Raw genomic sequence first — 18,843 nt, forward strand, 5'->3', positions numbered from 1 at the left:
TCCAACAATGAAAGAAAGGTGAGCATACTACAGGCCTTACATTTGATTAACAGTTTCTCCTCATACTTCTTACAAAAGTTTCATTGGTTTTGCACCCGTTATTTATATGCTTTTAAGCAAAAACGTGGGGTGTAGCTCCATTCCTACCCCAAGTATACGCCTGGGAGCAACTTCAAAACCTGCCAGTAAGAAGTCACTCACTTGAACAAAAGGGGATGTTTTGCTTTTAAAGATTTTAGCGTTTTGACTTGTTACTTGCAGCAAATTTTGTGTGTCACTGAAGAACGTATCCCTCACACGAGCATGTGGAAGAAGAAAGGTACCCCTGCTCTGAGACCATCCTGTCTCCTCAGTTGCTCCCATTTCTCATCCCTCCTCCTAACAGTGCTCTCCTTTCTGCTTCTCAAAGGGAAGCAGCTTCTGAAAACGTGAAGTAAATTGTCTTTTTTTTTTTTTTTCAGAATTATTTTTTTGCTTAAGGAGTGGTGCAAGATTTCCTACTCGGAGGAAGAAAATCCCCGCATGACACCAACTATTGATCCCGCCGGGAGAAAACCACTGACTCAGAACATCCCACGGGAAAACGTTAACTCTTTTTCTTCTCTCTCCCCCCTCCCACCTACTTTTCGTCTTTACCCAATACATCCCATTAAGGCAAATTTCATCTTTTACAGTGCTGATTTACTTCACAGAACACAACGAGCCCCCTGCCTCCGTCACGTTTTTTCCTCCTTCCCGCGAGGTGCCCCTTCACTGCTGGTTTCTCTCCTCAGCCCCTCCCCTGGGGCCGGTCCCTCACAGGGGGCCGGAGAAACTCCCCCGAGGCCGCCCTCGTGCCCCCGCCATCTTCCCCTGCGCCCTCTCCCGGCCGCCCGCAGCGCGCATGCCAGCCGCCGCGCGCCCCCCAGACGGACGTTAGCTCCCACCAATGACCGCCTTCCCCTGGGAGCGGCTCCTCCCTCCGCCAATGAAGCGGCGGAGCAGCGGCAGAAGCCCGGCCCCTCTCATCTGTAGCGGCCTGTGATGCGCTAAGCCACGCCCCTTCTTCCTCTTCCCGACTCTCCATTGAATGAAGTCCTCGCTGACCAACGAGAAGTTCCTACTGAGCTTGAGTGACAGCTCCGCTCTCCATTAGGAGTAGAAAGCTCCTTCGCGCCCACCAATAGGCTGACGGGTGCGAGCGTAGGGGGCGGGCTCTCCCTCCCAGGCGGGCGGGGAAGGCCGTGGTTATCGATCCCGCTGCTGGAGGGAGGCGGCGGAGAAGCAGCAGAGAAAATGGCGGCTATGGCTGCGGAGGCGGCGGCGACTGCAGCGGTGCCGGGCGATGGGGGGGCGGGCGAAGCCGAGCCCGAGATGGAGCCCATCCCGGGCAGCGAGGCCGGCGCGGACCCTCCTCCCGCCGTCACCGAGGCCGTGGAGTCGGCGGTGCCCGACGGGGAGGAGGCCGACGGGGGAAAGGGTGCTCCCGGCGAGGCCGAGGAGCCGCCGCCCGTGCAGCTCGCCCGGAGCCCGGCCGGGACGCGGGAGCCGGAAGCCGAAAGGACGGAGACGCCGCCGCCCTCCAGCCCGGAGGTGGGTTCGCCGCAGGCCGAGCTCCGGGGAGCGGTCAGCCCGGAGCCCGAGGAGCGGCCGCAGCCCTGCCCGCCGCCCGCCGCGCATCCCCAACTTCTCGAGGAGCGGCCGCAGCCCTGCCCTACGGCTGCCGGGGGCTCCGTGAAGCGGGAGCCCGGGGAGGAGCCGTCCCGGCCGGAGGAGGAGGAGCCGGATGCTGCCGCCGCTGCGGAGCCCGAGCGCCCGCTGCCCGCGGCCCCGACCGGGGGGGAGGCGGAGGCGCCGCTGCTGCCCGGCTCCGAGGTGCGGGTCACCCTGGATCACATCATCGAGGACGCCCTGGTGGTCTCGTTCCGGCTGGGAGAGAAGCTGTTCTCCGGGGTCCTCATGGACCTCTCGAAAAGGTGAGATCTTACGGCGGAGCCGTCCCGAGCCCCCACCCGGGGACGGGGCCGCTCCGTTCCGCTCAGCTCCTGCCCGCGGGGCGCGGGGGAACGGCCCGAGGACGGCGGCCTCCGCTCCTTCCGTCTCTCCCATCGCGGGAGCCGGACCCGCCCGGGCGCAGTGGGCATCCCCGGGGGCGGAGGTGGCGGTGGCCGGCCCGGCGCTGTGCCGCTGCGCCCGGCGGAAGCGCTCCCGAAGTGGGAGGGGAGGGCCGAGCACATGGGCGCTGCTTTCGGCTCGGGTGGGATTCCCGGCGCCCCCAGCAGCTCTGTGCCCGGGGAGGGGCCGCAGGTGTGGGCACGTGTTCCAGGCTGGTGTCTCGCATTGCCTAGGTAACCTCCTCTATCTGCACGTGCTGTTGTTCACAGTAATGGTTTTCAAGCTATGCCGTTGCAGTCCTGAAGTATGACTGTTAGCGCTAATTGCTCCTTGGGTGCAACGAATGAGGAGAAGTTTAATGGTTCTGAAGTACAATAACAATTTTATTTTGGGGGCTGTTATCACAAACCGACTTAAAGCCTTATCACACTGCGAGCTCTGGGTTTGGCTTTTTTCATTGCCTTCCTGTAGCAGGATTCTCTTGGGAGGCCACAAGTCATCAGTGAGAACATATAGATATAAAGAGTCTAACTGCTATTTACAGGTGAAAATATGTCCTGTTTCTTTACAAAACGTGTAACCGCTATGCAGATACATGGGAGAAAAGTGAAATATGACCAGGATTATTATTTGAGAGAATTACAACGTGTGAAATGTGTCTCATTCAAGATGTAGGCCACACGTGTGTTTGTCGCTTATCACTGTGGTTTACATTGCTACCATCTGTTTAATAACTTGCTGTTATATCAAATTATCAATGTCTTCTCAAAGAAAGGTGCTGCTGGCCAGCACCTTTATCCTAGGCCTAGCAGCTTGGTTGGCTTGTGAAGCAGAAGGCTTTTTCTGGAACCTAACTCCTGGATAATGCCAAGGGAATAAGTTGTACATTTTTAAATCATTGAAACGCGGAGTTATCAGTCTTTCAAAGCCAAGTACTAACATACAACCTGCAAAACGTATTCATTTTGAGTCTGATAGTGCCTCAAAGCAGGTCAGGAGGAGTTAAGTTCTAGCGCTAGCTGATATCTATTCGTTTGTAGGTTTGACTTCTGTACCAGAAAAATCCTGTTATTAATCTAGTTAGGAAGGTGACAAAGCACGTGCTTCTATGCTTGTAGGGATCTGTGTTAAGAAGGAAAATGAAACGTCAGCTTCTCCCTTTCTTGTAGAAGATATGATATCTTCTTATGCACGTACTGCCTGCGAACATCCCCTCATTTGCCTGAGGTTTTCTCATGCCCTGCGGATCCTTCTCTCAAGCAGCAGAGCTGCTGTAGCCCCACGCAGCAGTGGGCATCTGTGGAGTCAAACCCCGGGTCTTCTGCGTTGTGGCTTGGGTAGAAGCGTGCATCTCAGTTTCCCTCATTTTAAGCACAGGCCCTGGGGGAAGCCTTCAACATAAGAACCAGAGAAATCTGGAAAAAGCGCTGTGTGAAGGCCTGTGCCATTTCTCCCACCTACTCTCATGCAGTTAATTTATTCCTTCTCCATCTGTATAATTTTGGACTTCCTGCAGGGGTACTTGTTAACACTGGGATCCAGAAGGTGAAATTAGATGATTAAATCAAAACCATCTCAGATTCAGCATAAGTTTACATGGAAGCAATGGGATTTCTGGTATAGAAGAGAGTGGACGTGGAAAACTGTCTCCTCTGGCTCATCCAAGTGCACAAGAGTAATTTTATAAACTTTCCTGATGCAAATTTTGTTTGCTGTAGATTATTATCTTAAGACCACTGTAGAAGAGTTCTTTGTTTTAAAAAAAAAGTTTGAATTTTGTATTGAAATCACTTTTTGAAGCTAAGGAACGAGTAGACGTGTTCACTATGTGTGCTGATACTGTTTTTCCATACATTCAGAAGAAAATAATTCCTGTTCCTTTTTGGATCTTAATTTCTGCTTTCCTCTTAAGGGCAGTGAAGCTGATTCTTCTATGCAGTAATAAGAAGAGTAAGTTTTAACGAACACTTAAAAAAACAAACACAAAAACCTGTCTGCTGGACTCTTGCCTTGTCAAGGCATGTTCTAAATTACTTTAACTTCAAGGTCAAGGAAAAGAAAAAAATATTCCCGTTAATTCTATCTTCATTATTAAAGTGATGCTTTGGCTTTGCATTTTATTATTGTGAACTTCAGTATGAAGTTAATGGTGTTAAAGGTCTGATTTCCTTCTGTTTCCCCCCCCGCCTCCTGTAAATAGGATGTTCATTTAGGTGTTGGTAAAACAAGAGTACAAGAACCTCAGTGTTTAGTGGACTTTATTCCCTCATTTATTTGAGGTGAGGAGGTATTTCTGCCCTTACTGATGGCAGTGGGGTACACTGAAGATCAACCTGTCAGCAGCTGCACTGGAGCTTCTGAAAATAAGGAGTCACGTCTACCAAGTCCTAAATCAGTATCTTCTGCAGTAAATCATCCTTTAGTGGGGACATGTCACCCTTTTTTACATTACAGCCTTATTGCACAAATTAAAAATGTGATCCTAGTGTTAAAAGATAATGGCAACAGTGGTAATAACATTTAAGTGCCTTATTGCATTCTAGGATGAGGTTCTGATATGGGGTCTGTGGCGTGTCCCCGATGGAGCTGAGCTGATGGAAGAAGCAGGAAGTGCAGCCAACCATTGGGCAGGCGAAGGCAAACGTGTCATTATGTCCAAGTGGGTAGCGGAAGGCTGTAGCCAATTTTCCATGCCGTTGTTCAAACCATCATTGAAAACTATGCATTAGGTATAGGGCTTTTAAGCTTGCCTGTATGCATCGTTTGGCTAACACTGTTTGCTTAGGGTATATGAGATGTTAATGCCACCTGCTGGCTTAGAATTACTGTAAGTCTTGCTGTGCACCTGGAGGAAATACACAGTAAGGAAATAACTAAGGAAAGAAGCAGTTGTACATTAAATGTAGAATTAAAAAGTCCTGGTTCTGGTTTGTTCTTCTAGAGAGACTTTCATTCTCCACTGTTTTTTTCCACCTTCTTAAACTTTAAGTACTGGGGAGGAGGTAGGAAGGAATTAGCTTTGTATTCTGTTCTTTAGCCAACAGTCAGGAATTAGTCTTCGTATGGCGTTATCGTTTGACTAAAATTTTGTTTCTAATCCTATGGATGGAAGGGAGAGTTGTCTTCCTACTGCCTTTCTCTAAGCTATTTTGTGTGACCACGGCAGCTCTTGGGGGAGGAGGCCATGGGAGAAGAGCAGAGTTGTTTTGTGACCTCAAAACCTTGGGTAGCCAAAGATGATCCCTTTATTGCCAGAGGATAGGTATTCAAACTTGCATCTTAGTTGGGATTTGATTGTGGAAGATGAGGAAAGACTTCCTCCAGCAAGATACGAATTAACTGTGTGATGACCACAAACTTCTTCAGATGAGTTCAGATTGTGATAATCCTAGCAATATTTTTCATTGATAATGTTCTTTCCTGGAGTCTCTTGAATCCTATGCTTTTTCCAATACAGTAAGGTTAAATGAACTGTTGCATCCATTCCCTAGTTTCTTTTAATCTGCAGAACATGTTATATTTTTGAATTGCTTACATTGAACACTTAAACCTTGTCTACATGTGCTGAGATTTTGTTGACTTAAACTGCAGAGTGCGCCTGGTGTATTGTAACTGTATGCACCAAGACAAGGGGAGGACAAAAAAAATGTACTCCAAGTTGCAAAAGACTGAAGATCTGCTGATCTGAGAAAGAAGCAGCGGGAATCTTGCCTGAAAAAATGTGGCAAATTTCTCCTTGCTTTAGGGTCTCTTTTACTAACTAAACTTCTAACTTCATTTAATACACAGAGACATTTGATCTTTCTTGTCTAGGGGAAGTTTAAGTTCAATGGAAGTACTGGTGTTCTACAATGTACGTTCTCAGCAGTAAAGAAATAACTGTGTTACTTGGGGTAGCATAGTTGCTGAGTTTTTTCTTTTTCCCAGTTTGCAAAGTGTTCGTAAAATTCATCTCCTGTTCTCTTTGTTTCTCAGATGTGCAAACAAGCTGGGTGGAATGCTAGCATTTAAGAAAAAGCCATAATGCTGCTTTAGTATTTGTTTTATCCCTGGAATACTGGAAGCATAGGTCTGATGTGAGTGTGTGTGGTTAAGACAGTAAATCGCATATACCTTGTGACTGACAAGTGATGCTGAGAGGTATAGTGTCAAATGTAGTTAGCCTCGCTTAGAGCACGAAGTTGGCTCAGAAGGCCTCGTGATACTGCTTCCAACCTAAATTTTTCAATGATTCTGTAATGTTTCAGCTTCTGTATGTGAAAGTAGTTTCTCTTGTATTTCTATTTACACCCAAAGCTTCATCGAGTTTTATTTGTTGTCACTTACCAAATGCCTTTTTGAAAGGCCCTCTCATTCCAAGTTTCCACTTGTAAAAATGGCTGGCAACACTGGAGTAGCTTTAAGGTTTTCTGGTGTAGGTATAAAACACGTTATAACTGCTGCTTATAGTGAACAGACATACTTGTCAAACTGCTTCTGGTTTTGAGCCAGTACAAGGAGTGTGATTTCCATCCACCTCCTTCTGAAACCCGTAGTAATCCCTAATCTTGCTGTTATATGGGGCGAACTTCCCTTTCCCAAAGGAGCTGTAGGCTACTACTGTTCTTTGCTCGACTTCCATTCAATGGGTGACGGCTAAACTGTGCTTTCTTCGTATGGCGTGCTTTTCTGTGTTCCAACAGCATGGGTTGCTGTTGTTTTCTGAGAGTAGCTTAACTTGACTTAGCTTGAAGCGTTGAGAGGACAGAGGTGAAGTTTTCAATATGCTTTAAATGATTTTTTTTTTCCTTTACGATGCTCTAGGACTGATTAATCTCATATGTCTTGCCACCGAGTTGGCTCTTCCATTAGTAAATGATATCTTCTTCAAGTTTCTCGGGATTTGACTGTTCTTTGGGTGATCTGGAAATGTATATTCAAGATACCTTATAAAGTTTTGTAGCTTTGTAACGCATCCAAATGTATCAGTTAAGTATCTGCTTTAAAATGTGATCCACGTGTTTAATAATGCCAACAATTGTAAAAATGAAAAGTTGACTTTAAATAGACCTTCTTCCTTAGAAGCACGACAGTAAAATTGTGGTAGTTAGTAGGAAGCCTAAGCTTAAAATATTTGCATTTCATCTTTAAAATAAGTTTACTTTTGTATCCTTGACGGAACTCTTGAAGTTGCACAAAAATGAAGGGAACTTTGAGAATTCACATGTAAATTCTTTCTAGTGAGAAGGTGAAGGATGCCTTCCCTCTCTGGTGGGGAAAGGAATGCTTAGGAACCATCCGAGTCCCCTTCAGGCTTATCCACTTAGAATTGTTCTGTTTCTACAGTGTCTAATTCTTCCAAGTCTGCGTCAGCATCCTAACTGCATGGACTTCTCTGATCTAGTTTGATGGAAGTTGACTTTGAGGCTACAACTTTTCTTGATGACATGTAATTTCCAAGGAGAGTTGCTCACACTATGGTTCCTTATCATACTTGTAGAGCTCTCATAGAAATAGGCATTTCTTATTGTCTTTGTCCTACTGTTACATTGCTTGGGAGGTAAGTAAAGTTTTACCTGATAACTTAGCTCATGTGTATGCTTTTTCAATTAGGTGCCTGCCACTAAAAGCAGCGTGTTCCACAACAAGCTTTATCACACCAACTCAATCCCATATTAAAAATAGGTGACTGCATAGTCTGTGTTTTGGATACGGATTGTTTTCCAGGGTTCTGAAGTACTTTGTATTGAAATAGCTATGATCTAATTGTATGCTTCATTGACAATTATAATTTAAACCCTCAGCGTGGATATACACGTGAAACAAACATAGTTAGTCCTATGGTACTTGAGCGTGCTGTTACACTCCCAGCATTCAGAGTTGTTGAGCCTTTATCCATGAGATGAAAATTGCTTTGATTGTTTCTTCTCTTAGCTGCTACAGATAATACAGGGTGGACAAGAGTAATGTATTGAAAGGTAATCGATGATTGCTGTAGTCTGACTTAATGGCGAAGATGAGAATTTTGATCAGAATCATTTACAACAGAATTGATTTTAACCCAACACTAGAAGCTGCCGTGCTATGTTGAGATCAGCTCAGTGTTTGCAGACAAATGAGAAATATTTCTGAACCCTTTTAGCACGTTCTTTCCTCTGGCTTTTTGTGGCAGCAAAAAATACTTTTTCCTCTCTTATATATATATATTTTATATATATAATATATATATATATATGTAGTAAAACTTAGACATTGTAAAGTGTTCGGCTCTCCATAGTGGCATAGACACTCTGCCTTGGGATGTATTGCTTAGATGTTTATGTACATGCAGTCGTGCATTTAGTTGATATTTGTTCCTTATCTCCTGCTTACTTAAAAATACTTCTTAACCGTGCTCTGTTTTGCATACAAATTGAACAGTAATTTGTGTTCATTGTAATAATTCTGCTATAGGATTTAGATGTGAAAAGAGTCTCCTCGCTTAGCTTGAAGTACTTAGGTTTACATATCTGTAATACAAATCTCTATGACTTCTAGGTTTGATATAAAAAGTAGCTTCTGCCTCATCCCAGAAGATGCTATGGCTTCCCACTCATTACCTTCCAGTTGGTAAGATGTGGAAATCAAAACTGAGTATTTTTATTACATCTGTCTCTGTATAACCTCCCAAGTTAATTGAAACTTCTTATTCTTTTAAAGATCACTGGACACTCAGAAGGCATCTTATCTATCCTGTTACTTTTGTTATTTAATTGCTATTTATTATTTGCCTTTAACACAGATGTATATAGAAGTTATACGTATATCCCATACCAGATATGATTAGATCCTACTGATTGCTCTGGTTACTTGCCAGCCTTCTTAGAAAGACTTTTCTTACAATGAGTTTTATCCATCTTCATTCTTAGAGCTTTTCAGAGTAAAAAAGGGCCAGGACAGTTTTTTGAAGGAGGAGGCTTGGCAACATGGAAAACTGATTCTAATTCTGACTAAGTGTGAAGCAGGTGCCTTAATTTCTGTTTAAACACCTATTTCTTACTCTTTTTTTTTTTTCCCCTTAACAATTCAATTTCAGATCCTCATCAAGGAATCCTTCTATTAATCACGTAATATTCTGAGGTAGAACTATGGAGAGAAAGAGAGAGAGAGTGCAATAGTGGGCTATACAATGAGCAGCTGGAACTTAGGCGCACATTGATTTTTATTCTATTTATTTATTTTTGATAAGGAAGACACTGTCTTATGCCTTTCCAAGAGTAGCCTTTTTCAGAAATTTTTGGAAGAAAGTAATGTAGTAAGGACAGGCGATACTTCAGGATCGGGATCGATGCATTCAAAAAAGATGTTATTTGTTAGACTGAAGACCAGGCAACTTCTTGTAGTATTTAAACACTGAATACTTCAGTTCATAATTATTAAACTATGTAAATACTGTGCCATGTGTAGTCCTCAGTAGATTTGTTCTGGTCACCTATTCATTCTGCATCTCCTGTTAAGAAGATATGCCACTGTCTACTTTCTCTTTGTGCTTATTCCCTCGTTCTTCTTTCCGTCTTTGTTCTGTATCACTGACTGTTTGTTTCCTAAATCTTTCTGCTGTTGTTCTCTCTTTAATTTCTGTCTAATTTTCCCAAGTTGCACAGCTGGAGAACTTCACCAAGGAGGAATTAACAATCATATAAAAACAGAATGTGGGCATAACCTGCTGTTGGATGGGGCCAAAAAAAAAAAAGACATTCTGCTCTTGGAAGTAACGATCAGTCTCTGGGCATGCCCAATTTATTTTGTACTTCATGTGAACTATGTCTTTGCTGGTCATGTCTTTATGTATTGATGTACAATTTACACAAATCACATTTCCATTTGCTCTTGCACAACTGGTACCAGACATCTGTGAGTGGACTGTAATCTTGCAACTCATTAATTTTTAGGTAGATAGGGTCAGCAAATTCTAGCTCATTCATTAAAACATCACCTTTTGTGAGACAGACTGTAGCCTCAGGAGTTCAGTATGAGTGGTTTTGTGCCCTAATGAAGTAGGTTTGCATCTTATACATTAAAATATCCACTTCAGCTGTCCTGTTCCTCGGCTTTTTGGCCTAAATATTATGGAGCTTAGTGAAGGAGAAGATGGTCTAAGGTGCAGTCATGGTCTGAAATGGCTTTATGGTATCAGTCATGTTCCTGTTGTTCATTTGGGATAGAAGTTTGCACAGCAGAGTTCTTGCCCCATCTAGGAGTTCTGGTTCCCAACTCCTACGCTAAATTAACTGTTTTTCCAACTCTTGTAAATCTTCATCAGGTGGTGGAAGATGGGATCCAGATCTTTTTGCTTTGAAAAAAAAAAAACACTGAAGCTCTTAATGCAAGTAACAGTGAAAATGTTGCTAGTTTTATGGCCACCAGCTGACAGGTTTGGTTTTTTGTGGGTTTTTTTTTTTTTTTTTTTTGCAAATCCTACTCAGATCTGAACAAATTATTTGTCATCCTTAATGAAAGGAAAAGTGTTTGTGGAAAAGCAGCCTCTTGACACTTGGTGGACCTCTGAAACTTTAGGGGATTTAAAACTTAGTTATGAGTGAGTATCTTCTGAATTAATGCCGGACTGTGGGCTGGAGAGATGCACATATCCACTGTTAAATGTTCATAATTCGCTGTAGCCCTCAGGAGTGTGGCAGGCTGCATTTAGTTATGTTTTTATTTCAGGAAGGATATCTGGAGTCCAACTGCAGTGGGCCCAACCTTAAGAGATTAACTTTTGTGGGGTAGTAAGGTATTTTGTGGCATAGGGCGTTGTCACCCTATGCATAAAGACAGATTAGTGCTCCAGCAGCTCGTAGACCAGGCTCTTGCCTTGGTTCCAGGTTTCAAAGGTATGAATGTCATAGTATCTAGGGGCAGGGTAACAATGGCAGTAGTTGATATTTCCTAGCTGTAAATTGTCAAGGGTACAACTTCACCTATTTATCATGGCAAAATTGGTTGACCCTTGTTTGGGTACAGTGAAGTGCAGATGAGATGGATAACTTAGTTTTGGATGGATCGCTTACTTCAATTGCAACTTGAAGTATAAAAAGAGGCTTAATAGATAAGCAGAAGGACAAGTAAGTGAAGGCTTTTGTTGGTGATGGTGTAAAGAATATTCTAACACACTATGACATTTTTTTCAATACAAATTTTGAAGAAATAAGAAGCCAGCATGTAGGTACTTGTCTAAACTGCATGCTTATTGCAGGAATGTGATTGGAAAATAGACCAGCACTCAGCATTTACCTTCAGATTGCAATGAGTGATTTAATGTTTGAATTGCAACCTTGTCTATCATGTTATTACTGCAGTAAGCTAAACCATTAAAATATAACCTAATGTAAGCCAAACACATCTGTGTGTGTTGGAGCTGGAGTCAGGCAGAGAGCTTGAGTGCCTCATGAGAGCTCTGTGTAAGGCTGGTACTGCAGATTGTAGCTTCTAGAGTGGGACACTAGAAAGGTTAAACTGGCTTTTATCATCCCTCCCTTCTTGTCCAAGGGATTGGAAGATATATTGATGAAATATGAATGTATTTATTATTTAACTTTTCTCCCAGGAGGAGACAAGCATTATGCCCTGTAAACTGATGCCATATTTCTTTTAGCATAACGTGCAGAAGGTATTAGTTACCTACTGAGCAACATGCTACTTCTGTTAGTATAGGGAAGTTACACTAACGCATAAGTCTTAGTGGAATTTTCATTCTATTCTCTTAATTAAGGCAGTGAGAAGTCTTGCATGTGTGTTACATAGGGCATCCGAGATCTTAGAACACCTAGAGCTGCCTGCAGAAAAGTAGACAACGTTTAAAAATAGTTTGTTTGCAGAACAGAGGGGAATGATTTGTGCTATATTGAAATTATAAGGGTAGCTTTGCCAGAAGAAACCCAAACTCGAAGTTTTAGGCTGTAACGCATCAAATGGTCAAGCACTAATCTTCTGTGGATGACTATGTGAAGGATGATAGTGCTCTTAAATGCCAGTATCTACATGTTGTATATTTGGCTGAAATCTAACATAAGTTCAGTCTTCTGTGCTATGCCACAAACTGAAGAGTTCTGCAAAAGTTACTCAAGATGCCTTCCGTCCTCACGTAGATGGAGTTGGTGTAGAAATTCAATCTTGTGTAGATTTGGAATTGATGAGGTAGTGTGCTGAGTATGGACTTCGTGTTTGTAAGTGTTTTCTAGAAGTATAAGTGCTGTCCTAGGCAGTATTTTTGGCTATATTTTCATAGGTTGTTGTTGACACAGTAGAAACTGATATAAGTGAAGTTATGTCTTTTGTGTTGTATGCTGACTTGGTTTTGGTGTCTTGCTTTTTCAAAACTTAGCGTAAGACTAAGTCCAATGTTTCAATTTTGTCCAGAACACATGTATTTTGAGTGGTAGCTACGTGGACGGCTTTTAAAATGCTTTTTAATAAATACAGCAAAAGATCCCACAAAACCTTTAATGTTTTTTTTGTTCTCTTTAAGGTTTGGACCTCACGGAATCCCTGTGACCATATTTCCTAAAAGGGAATACAAGGATAAACCCGAAGCCATGCAGCTCCAAAGTAAACCATTCCAAGATGAGGCACAGGTGAAGTGTGAATCTAATGCTGCAGTCCCAGATGACTCTTCTCTCACGCAGCCATCAGAACCAAGCTTAGCTAAAAGCCTATGGACTTCTAAACCACCTCCTCTCTTCCATGAGGGAGCGCCATATCCTCCTCCTTTGTTTATCAGGGACACGTATAACCAGTCAATACCTCAGCCTCCGCCCCGGAAAATTAAGCGGCCCAAGCGTAAAATGTACAGGGAGGAACCCACTTCTATTATGAATGCTATCAAACTACGACCCCGACAGGTCTTATGTGACAAGTGCAAAAACAGTGTTGTTGCGGAAAAAAAGGAAATAAAAAAAGGTGGCAATGCAAGTGACTCTTCAAAATACGAGGATAATAAAAAACGAAGAAACGAGAGCGTGACTACTGTGAATAAAAAACTTAAGACTGACCACAAGGTGGATGGAAAAAGCCAAAATGAAAGCCAGAAAAGGAATGCTGTGGTCAAGGTTTCAAATATTGCCCACAGCAGAAGCAGAGTAGTTAAAGTTACTGCACAAGCAAATACTTCAAAAGCGCAGTTAAATACAAAAAAAGTTCTCCAGAGCAAAAACATGGATCATGCAAAAGCTCGGGAAGTCTTGAAAATGGCCAAAGAAAAGGCACAAAAGAAGCAGAGTGCAACCTCCTCTTCCAAAAATGCACATTCAAAGGTCCACTTCACACGGCGTCTTCAGAACACCAGCTCAGGTTCCCTCCCGCCCCGATTGCGTTTAAAGCCACAAAGATATCGGAATGAAGAAAATGACTCTTCTCTCAAGACAGGACTTGAGAAAATACGGAGTGGCAAGATGGCAACTAAGCCGCAGTCTCGCTGCTCCTCCACCCGCTCAGCAGGTGAGGCCCCTTCAGAAAATCAGAGCCCCTCAAAAGGCCCTGAAGAGGCCAGCAGTGAGGTTCAGGACACAAGTGAAGTGCATGTAACTGTTGATCAGGATGAACACCAGACATTGGGCAAGAGAGGCAGCAAAAGCAATATAACGGTTTACATGACCCTTAATCAAAAGAAATCTGACTCTTCCAGTGCATCAGTTTGTAGTAGCGATAGCACAGATGATTTGAAATCTACCAACTCTGAGTGTAGCTCTACTGAAAGCTTTGATTTTCCTCCAGGCAGCATGCATGCACCTTCTTCCTCCTCCTCCTCTTCGAAGGAAGAGAAAAAGCTCAGTAATTCCTTGAAAATGAAAGTCTTTTCCAAAAAAGTCTCTAAATGCATTACACCAGATGGCAGGACCATATGTGTAGGGGACATTGTTTGGGCCAAAATTTATGGCTTCCCTTGGTGGCCAGCCCGTATCCTGACCATAACCGTGAGCCGGAAAGATAATGGTCTTTTAGTTCGACAGGAGGCTTGTATATCATGGTTTGGGTCCCCAACAACGTCTATTCTTGCTCTTTCACAACTGTCCCCCTTTTTAGAGAACTTCCAGTCGCGCTTTAATAAGAAGAGAAAGGGTCTTTACCGCAAGGCCGTCACAGAGGCAGCTAAGGCTGCTAAGCAGCTGACTCCCGAAGTTCGGGCCCTGCTGACACAGTTTGAAACGTGAACATGGAGAGTAAGGTAGGCAAGAAATCTGGAGGCTCCGCAAAATTCACAGCCTAGTTAGAGGACTACCATGAAGGACTTGCCAAGTCAGAAGTTGCAGTCGGTTGGATGCTCTTTTTATACTAAAGTTGTTCCATTTGTAGCGGTTTCATGGAAGTTAAACAAATTGAACATGCAATCAAAACTAGCTAAAGTGAGGATTTCAGTATTTTTCAAGTGAGAATTTTTTTTAAAGAAAAAACTCCTCAAACACCCAATGCATAGGAGCCATAGCCTCAGCTGAAAGGCAGCTTATTTGCAGGGAATTTTTTAGTAGTTTCTACCCAGTATGTACCTAGTTGCTGTGTGGCAAAGGGTTGACACAAGGGGTGAAAGTAGTAGCTGTGATATTTTATTTTTCTTTTCGTAGGTGGCCCATCAGGGAAGTGTAGAAACGTAAGCCTTGTCTAAATGGTCTTTAAACATGATTTCAAATACTTTCTAATGTATTTAGTCTGGCCGGTGCGAGTTGGTTCAATGCACGCACGAACATCTTAGAGGCGTGCCCCAATCCACGAAGGCCAGTTTAAATGGCATTAGAAGACGTGCTGAAGTTTTGAAGGAAGAAAAATTCACAGAATTAAAGACCAGATTAAATGGGGTTTTATCTTAGTGACCACTTCGTAAACACTCAGCCTTTCTATGCACATGGGGGCACAAATATTAACACTTCAGGGTCTGAGAAGCTGAGAGTGATGCCTGTAGCTCTAAGACAAAGCTGAGAAATTGCTCAGTGTTTGGGATCAAGGGCTGTTAATGCTGCATAGGTGTGAATCATAACTTCTGGTCTTTCTTCCTGAAGAAGTCTTTCAGGCCATTTGCCTGGAGTTTTAGATTAAGAGAGGCTTTGTTTTGAATGTGTAAATAATTGATTGATGAAATTTGGTCAGATTTTCTCCTGACTGGTTGTTCCTAAATTCTTAGGATACGTCCTAGTTAATTACACTTTGTGAATTGTCAGATGTGTAATTGTTGCATTTTGGATGTATCTAACTTCATTTTTTTTTTAAATATTTCCGTTTAAGGTATCTGTTTGCAGGTCAGAAAATGAGAATTATGTAATTGTGTAATGCTCTGAAATGTAAAAACAAACTGTAAATAAAATTGACTAAATCTGAATTATTTGTGTGTGTTTCTCAAAAAGCTTTGAAAAAAATCTAGGATGTTAGAGTACTTGATACGTATGCCGGATTTAGAGGACACCTTTTTAAAAAGTAAATTGTCCTTTTTCGCTCATCCTTAAAGAGAAGTGCTGGTAAAGTACTGTTGGTGTACTTCAGTCTTAATTTTGAGATGAAGCAATTATCTCTCCCCTTTGTTTCAAAACTAGCTCTGTAGAGGGCTTTCTGGAAAGTTCCTCAGTTTTTTTTTCCCCTTAATTAGATTTTATTCCATATATTTGAGTAACAACTGGATAATGTCGCTCGTACAGTGGGGAAATGTTTTCGGTTTTGTCCATCTATCAGAAACTAAGCAGACCCACTCCACTGTTACTTCAGCTTTTCTTGCATGTCTGTTGCTCGATGCTGGGCACTTTCATGCAATTAATTGTACAGATTGTACATTTTTCCCTCCAGTTTTGGTCTTGAGCTGACCATATGTATTGCTCTCTTTTCCAACCCACTCCTGTTTGAGCCTTGCAATGTGTTGTGAAGAATCTGTCAGCATTCATCCCAGAGCAGTTTTCATCCTGGTTTTTTTTTTCCATAATTGCCCACGTAGGCAACCATGACAGATGTAAAAACCTAAGCTTAGACTGAATTTAGATTTTGAGCAGACATGAAAACGGGGGTAAGGATTTAATCATCAAACCCTTAAAATCTCGTAAACTTAAGATTAAATTTTGGATATTCATGATATCGTCTGGTCTTTCCAAAGCATTCGGTTTCTTTAGCCTTTTAAAATTATTCTGTTGTGCCCACAGATCTATTTGAAGTGCAAAGTGTTGAGTACACGGCTGTTAAAATTTCCTCTGCAGTATATGCTGAGCTCTGTTAGGTGCTAGTTAAGCTTCCAATCATGTCAGCTCTTCCTTGACGTTCTAATAGCCACCAAAACAACCAAACCAAACAACTGCTCAATGCTTTTTGAATGTGATAAACACACAATAAATTTCATAGTATGGAAAAAAAAAAAAAATCCTGTTTCACTTCTATGTATTCTTTCCTGCAAACAGAAACAGTTTCTCTATTGAAGTAAATAAGCCTTACTTTGTTACTAAAGCAGAGTGCTTTCTGAAGCCAGGAACCCATCCAACGTGGTGTAGATGTCTACGCTGGTTTCTTGAGGTTTAGAATCTCGAGCAAACTGGTTAGAAGTTGTTCTGAGTGGAGTAGCAGTAAAATGGATATGTACGTTGTTATTTCTTTATTTAAAGTACTTGGAAGCTTTGTATTCTTTTAATTTCTATAAAGTTAGCGTAGTACTAGCGTGTGTGTAGTTGGAAGTTACGTGTTCACTGCTGAGGTTGATGAGCAACAAGTGTGAGGGGTTTCTTTTGATTGCTTTATGTTCAAAAGAACTTTATGAAAGGCCTTTAATGACTTTGAGTTGTGATTTGTAGCTGATTACTCTTTTATGAAGTCTTCCCTAAGTTTCATAGTTTGTGCTAAATGTGAAGTACATCATCACTGCAGACTTAGCAGGTCCCAAACCCAGCAGAGGATTTCTTTCATCACAACACCCTGTTATGTTCCACTGAAAATTTCCTATTCATGGGTCCGTGATTTTTCTTTTTGCTCTGAAGTAGCTAAAATTCTAGATTATTGAGTCCATAATGGAGAAAATGTTGGGCTTAATGTGAAGTCTGGTTGTGACATTAAGTAGCCTTGATGGTAGCAGCATGGATGCTGCGTGTGGATTAGCTTTGAAGACTTGCACAGCGCTGAGCTTTGCCTTAGCTGCAAAAACTGCATTCTTATGTGCACGCCTGAGCCCAGCAGCGCCCACAGCGTGAGCGTGGACTTCTGTCCTTGCAGCTCAGGACACATCTAGCATCTCTGAATTACCTCCACAGCGCAAATGATTTGCCCAATAACTCATGACTGAGCGTGCTTGTGAAGTGCGAGGGGAGTGCATCTGTGTAACTAAGCTGTGCAACTGTTGCAAGCAGGCTGCGTATTGAGAAGAACAGCTGTACAAAGACTGTTTGCTTTCTATCAGCTTGATATAATAAGCAGATGATGCCTTTCTGAATTAAGGAAATTCCTCAGTATAGTTGTATATGCATGATGCTTCCATTTGGGGAAAAAAATAAGGCAGGTAGCGATGAGTCTGTAATACAAGAATGTTTTTCCTTTGAATATCTTTAGTTTTAGTCGAAGCTATTTTTCTCTTAAGATGTTTTATACCAAAAGATAGAAAAATGTCCTTACAGTGTTGAAAAGTGATTGTTTGATGAGTAAAGGTGGGACCGAATGTGAAATATTTATCTTTCTCCAGATTTCTACAGGAAATTGAACAAATATTTGTTATTTTTCTAATCGGAGCTGTAATTTTATGTCAGCGCTTAAATAAGGTAATCATCTCTGCTTGTACTTATTTCCTTTAGACAGCGTTATCTTTGGTCTGAAACCTGCAGAACTGGCAGCTTCCTCACGAGCAGGGGTCTTGGGGATGCATTGAATTTAGGTCAGCTGTGCAAGGCTGGGAAGGCTTATTTCATTTCACCATGTAGGAAAATGGTTTTTTGGGAGCGAGGCTGAGAGTGTTACTAGGTTTAAGAAATATCACTAACGGAGATTGAGTTGGTTTTTTTTTCACTGCTGGGTTTGTTTCTAGTCAACTCTCCTGAAGTTACCTGGTTAATGTTCCCAGGTCCTTACACTGATTTCAGTTTGTCATCTGGAAGCCTTTGCTGACGTTGTCAGGGTACAGCGTGAGCCTGAATTTTGAAAAACAAATAGTGGCTCATCCTCAGTGGCGTTATCATCTGTCCTCATGCCTGTTCTGTGGAGTATAATGTAAAAGAAGCGGAGAAGTCTTCTTGGCTGAGGAGTCTCAGAAAGAAAAAAGCCACCTCAAAGGGGAATGAAGATGGCAGCGTTTTGTGCCTTCAGCCATTCGGTAAAAGTGTAGGAACATTATTTATAAACAAACTTGAAAGCGATCTTGCAGCACAGAGTTTATAGTGGTTAAAGGCTGAGATGCTTTAGTTTTCTGTTCTCATTTTCAGTTTACTTTTTAAGGATATAAATAGAAAGGTCATAGGGAACCTGAAGGAAAAGAGAGGAACTTGGCGTGTTGACTTCAATTTGATAACGTAAGGAGAACTGGGAAAATAATACTGAGAATAACCTGGTACTTCACAAGTGCAGCAGGAGGGAATAGTTCTGTGGCTTGCTACTGGATTTTGGCAGTTTAGCCTATGCTGACATGAAGTGTGTGTTTTTTCTTTTTTGAAATACAGGGCATAGTAAGATACCTGATGGTGACACAGTCAGGCTATACTTGGCAGCGATATCATGCGTTTATCCCTACAGATAAAATCAGCTATCAATAACAAGAGGTCTCCTCGCATAAGTAACTTCCCTAAGGCTTCTGAC

The 18,843-nt window shown here is 42.4% G+C and overlaps 2 protein-coding genes across 18 annotated transcripts in view; one reads left to right on the plus strand and one right to left on the minus strand.

Annotated features, from left to right (window-relative positions):
- FABP6 (fatty acid binding protein 6) overlaps positions 1 to 844 on the minus strand; it is a 61,295-nt gene extending 60,451 nt beyond the window's left edge. For 3 of the 14 annotated variants that reach the window (XR_002442898.1, XR_002442892.1, XM_021410815.1), the window contains exon 1: positions 648 to 781. The gene's annotated coding sequence lies outside the window, so the exon portion shown is untranslated. Of the gene's footprint in view, positions 1 to 201; positions 475 to 636 lie in introns of those variants that run through there. The other 11 variants (XR_002442896.1, XR_002442893.1, XR_002442895.1 and 8 more) reach the window with 11 other exon arrangements.
- The window catches only part of PWWP2A (PWWP domain containing 2A), a 37,617-nt gene continuing 20,013 nt past the window's right edge, over positions 1,240 to 18,843 (plus strand). For 2 of the 4 annotated variants that reach the window (XR_002442891.1, XM_021410803.1), the window contains exons 1-3: positions 1,240 to 1,955; positions 8,611 to 8,682; positions 12,581 to 13,548. Coding sequence is in view for 3 of the 4 variants with exons in the window: in XM_021410803.1 (XP_021266478.1) it covers positions 1,276 to 1,955; positions 8,611 to 8,682; positions 12,581 to 13,548 (1,720 nt within the window). In the remaining variant the exon portion in view is untranslated. Of the gene's footprint in view, positions 1,956 to 8,610; positions 8,683 to 12,580; positions 15,419 to 18,843 lie in introns of those variants that run through there. The other 2 variants (XM_021410801.1, XM_021410802.1) reach the window with 2 other exon arrangements.

Source organism: Numida meleagris, chromosome 12 (assembly GCF_002078875.1).
Source record: "Numida meleagris isolate 19003 breed g44 Domestic line chromosome 12, NumMel1.0, whole genome shotgun sequence".
Taxonomy (NCBI): Eukaryota; Metazoa; Chordata; class Aves; order Galliformes; family Numididae; genus Numida; species Numida meleagris.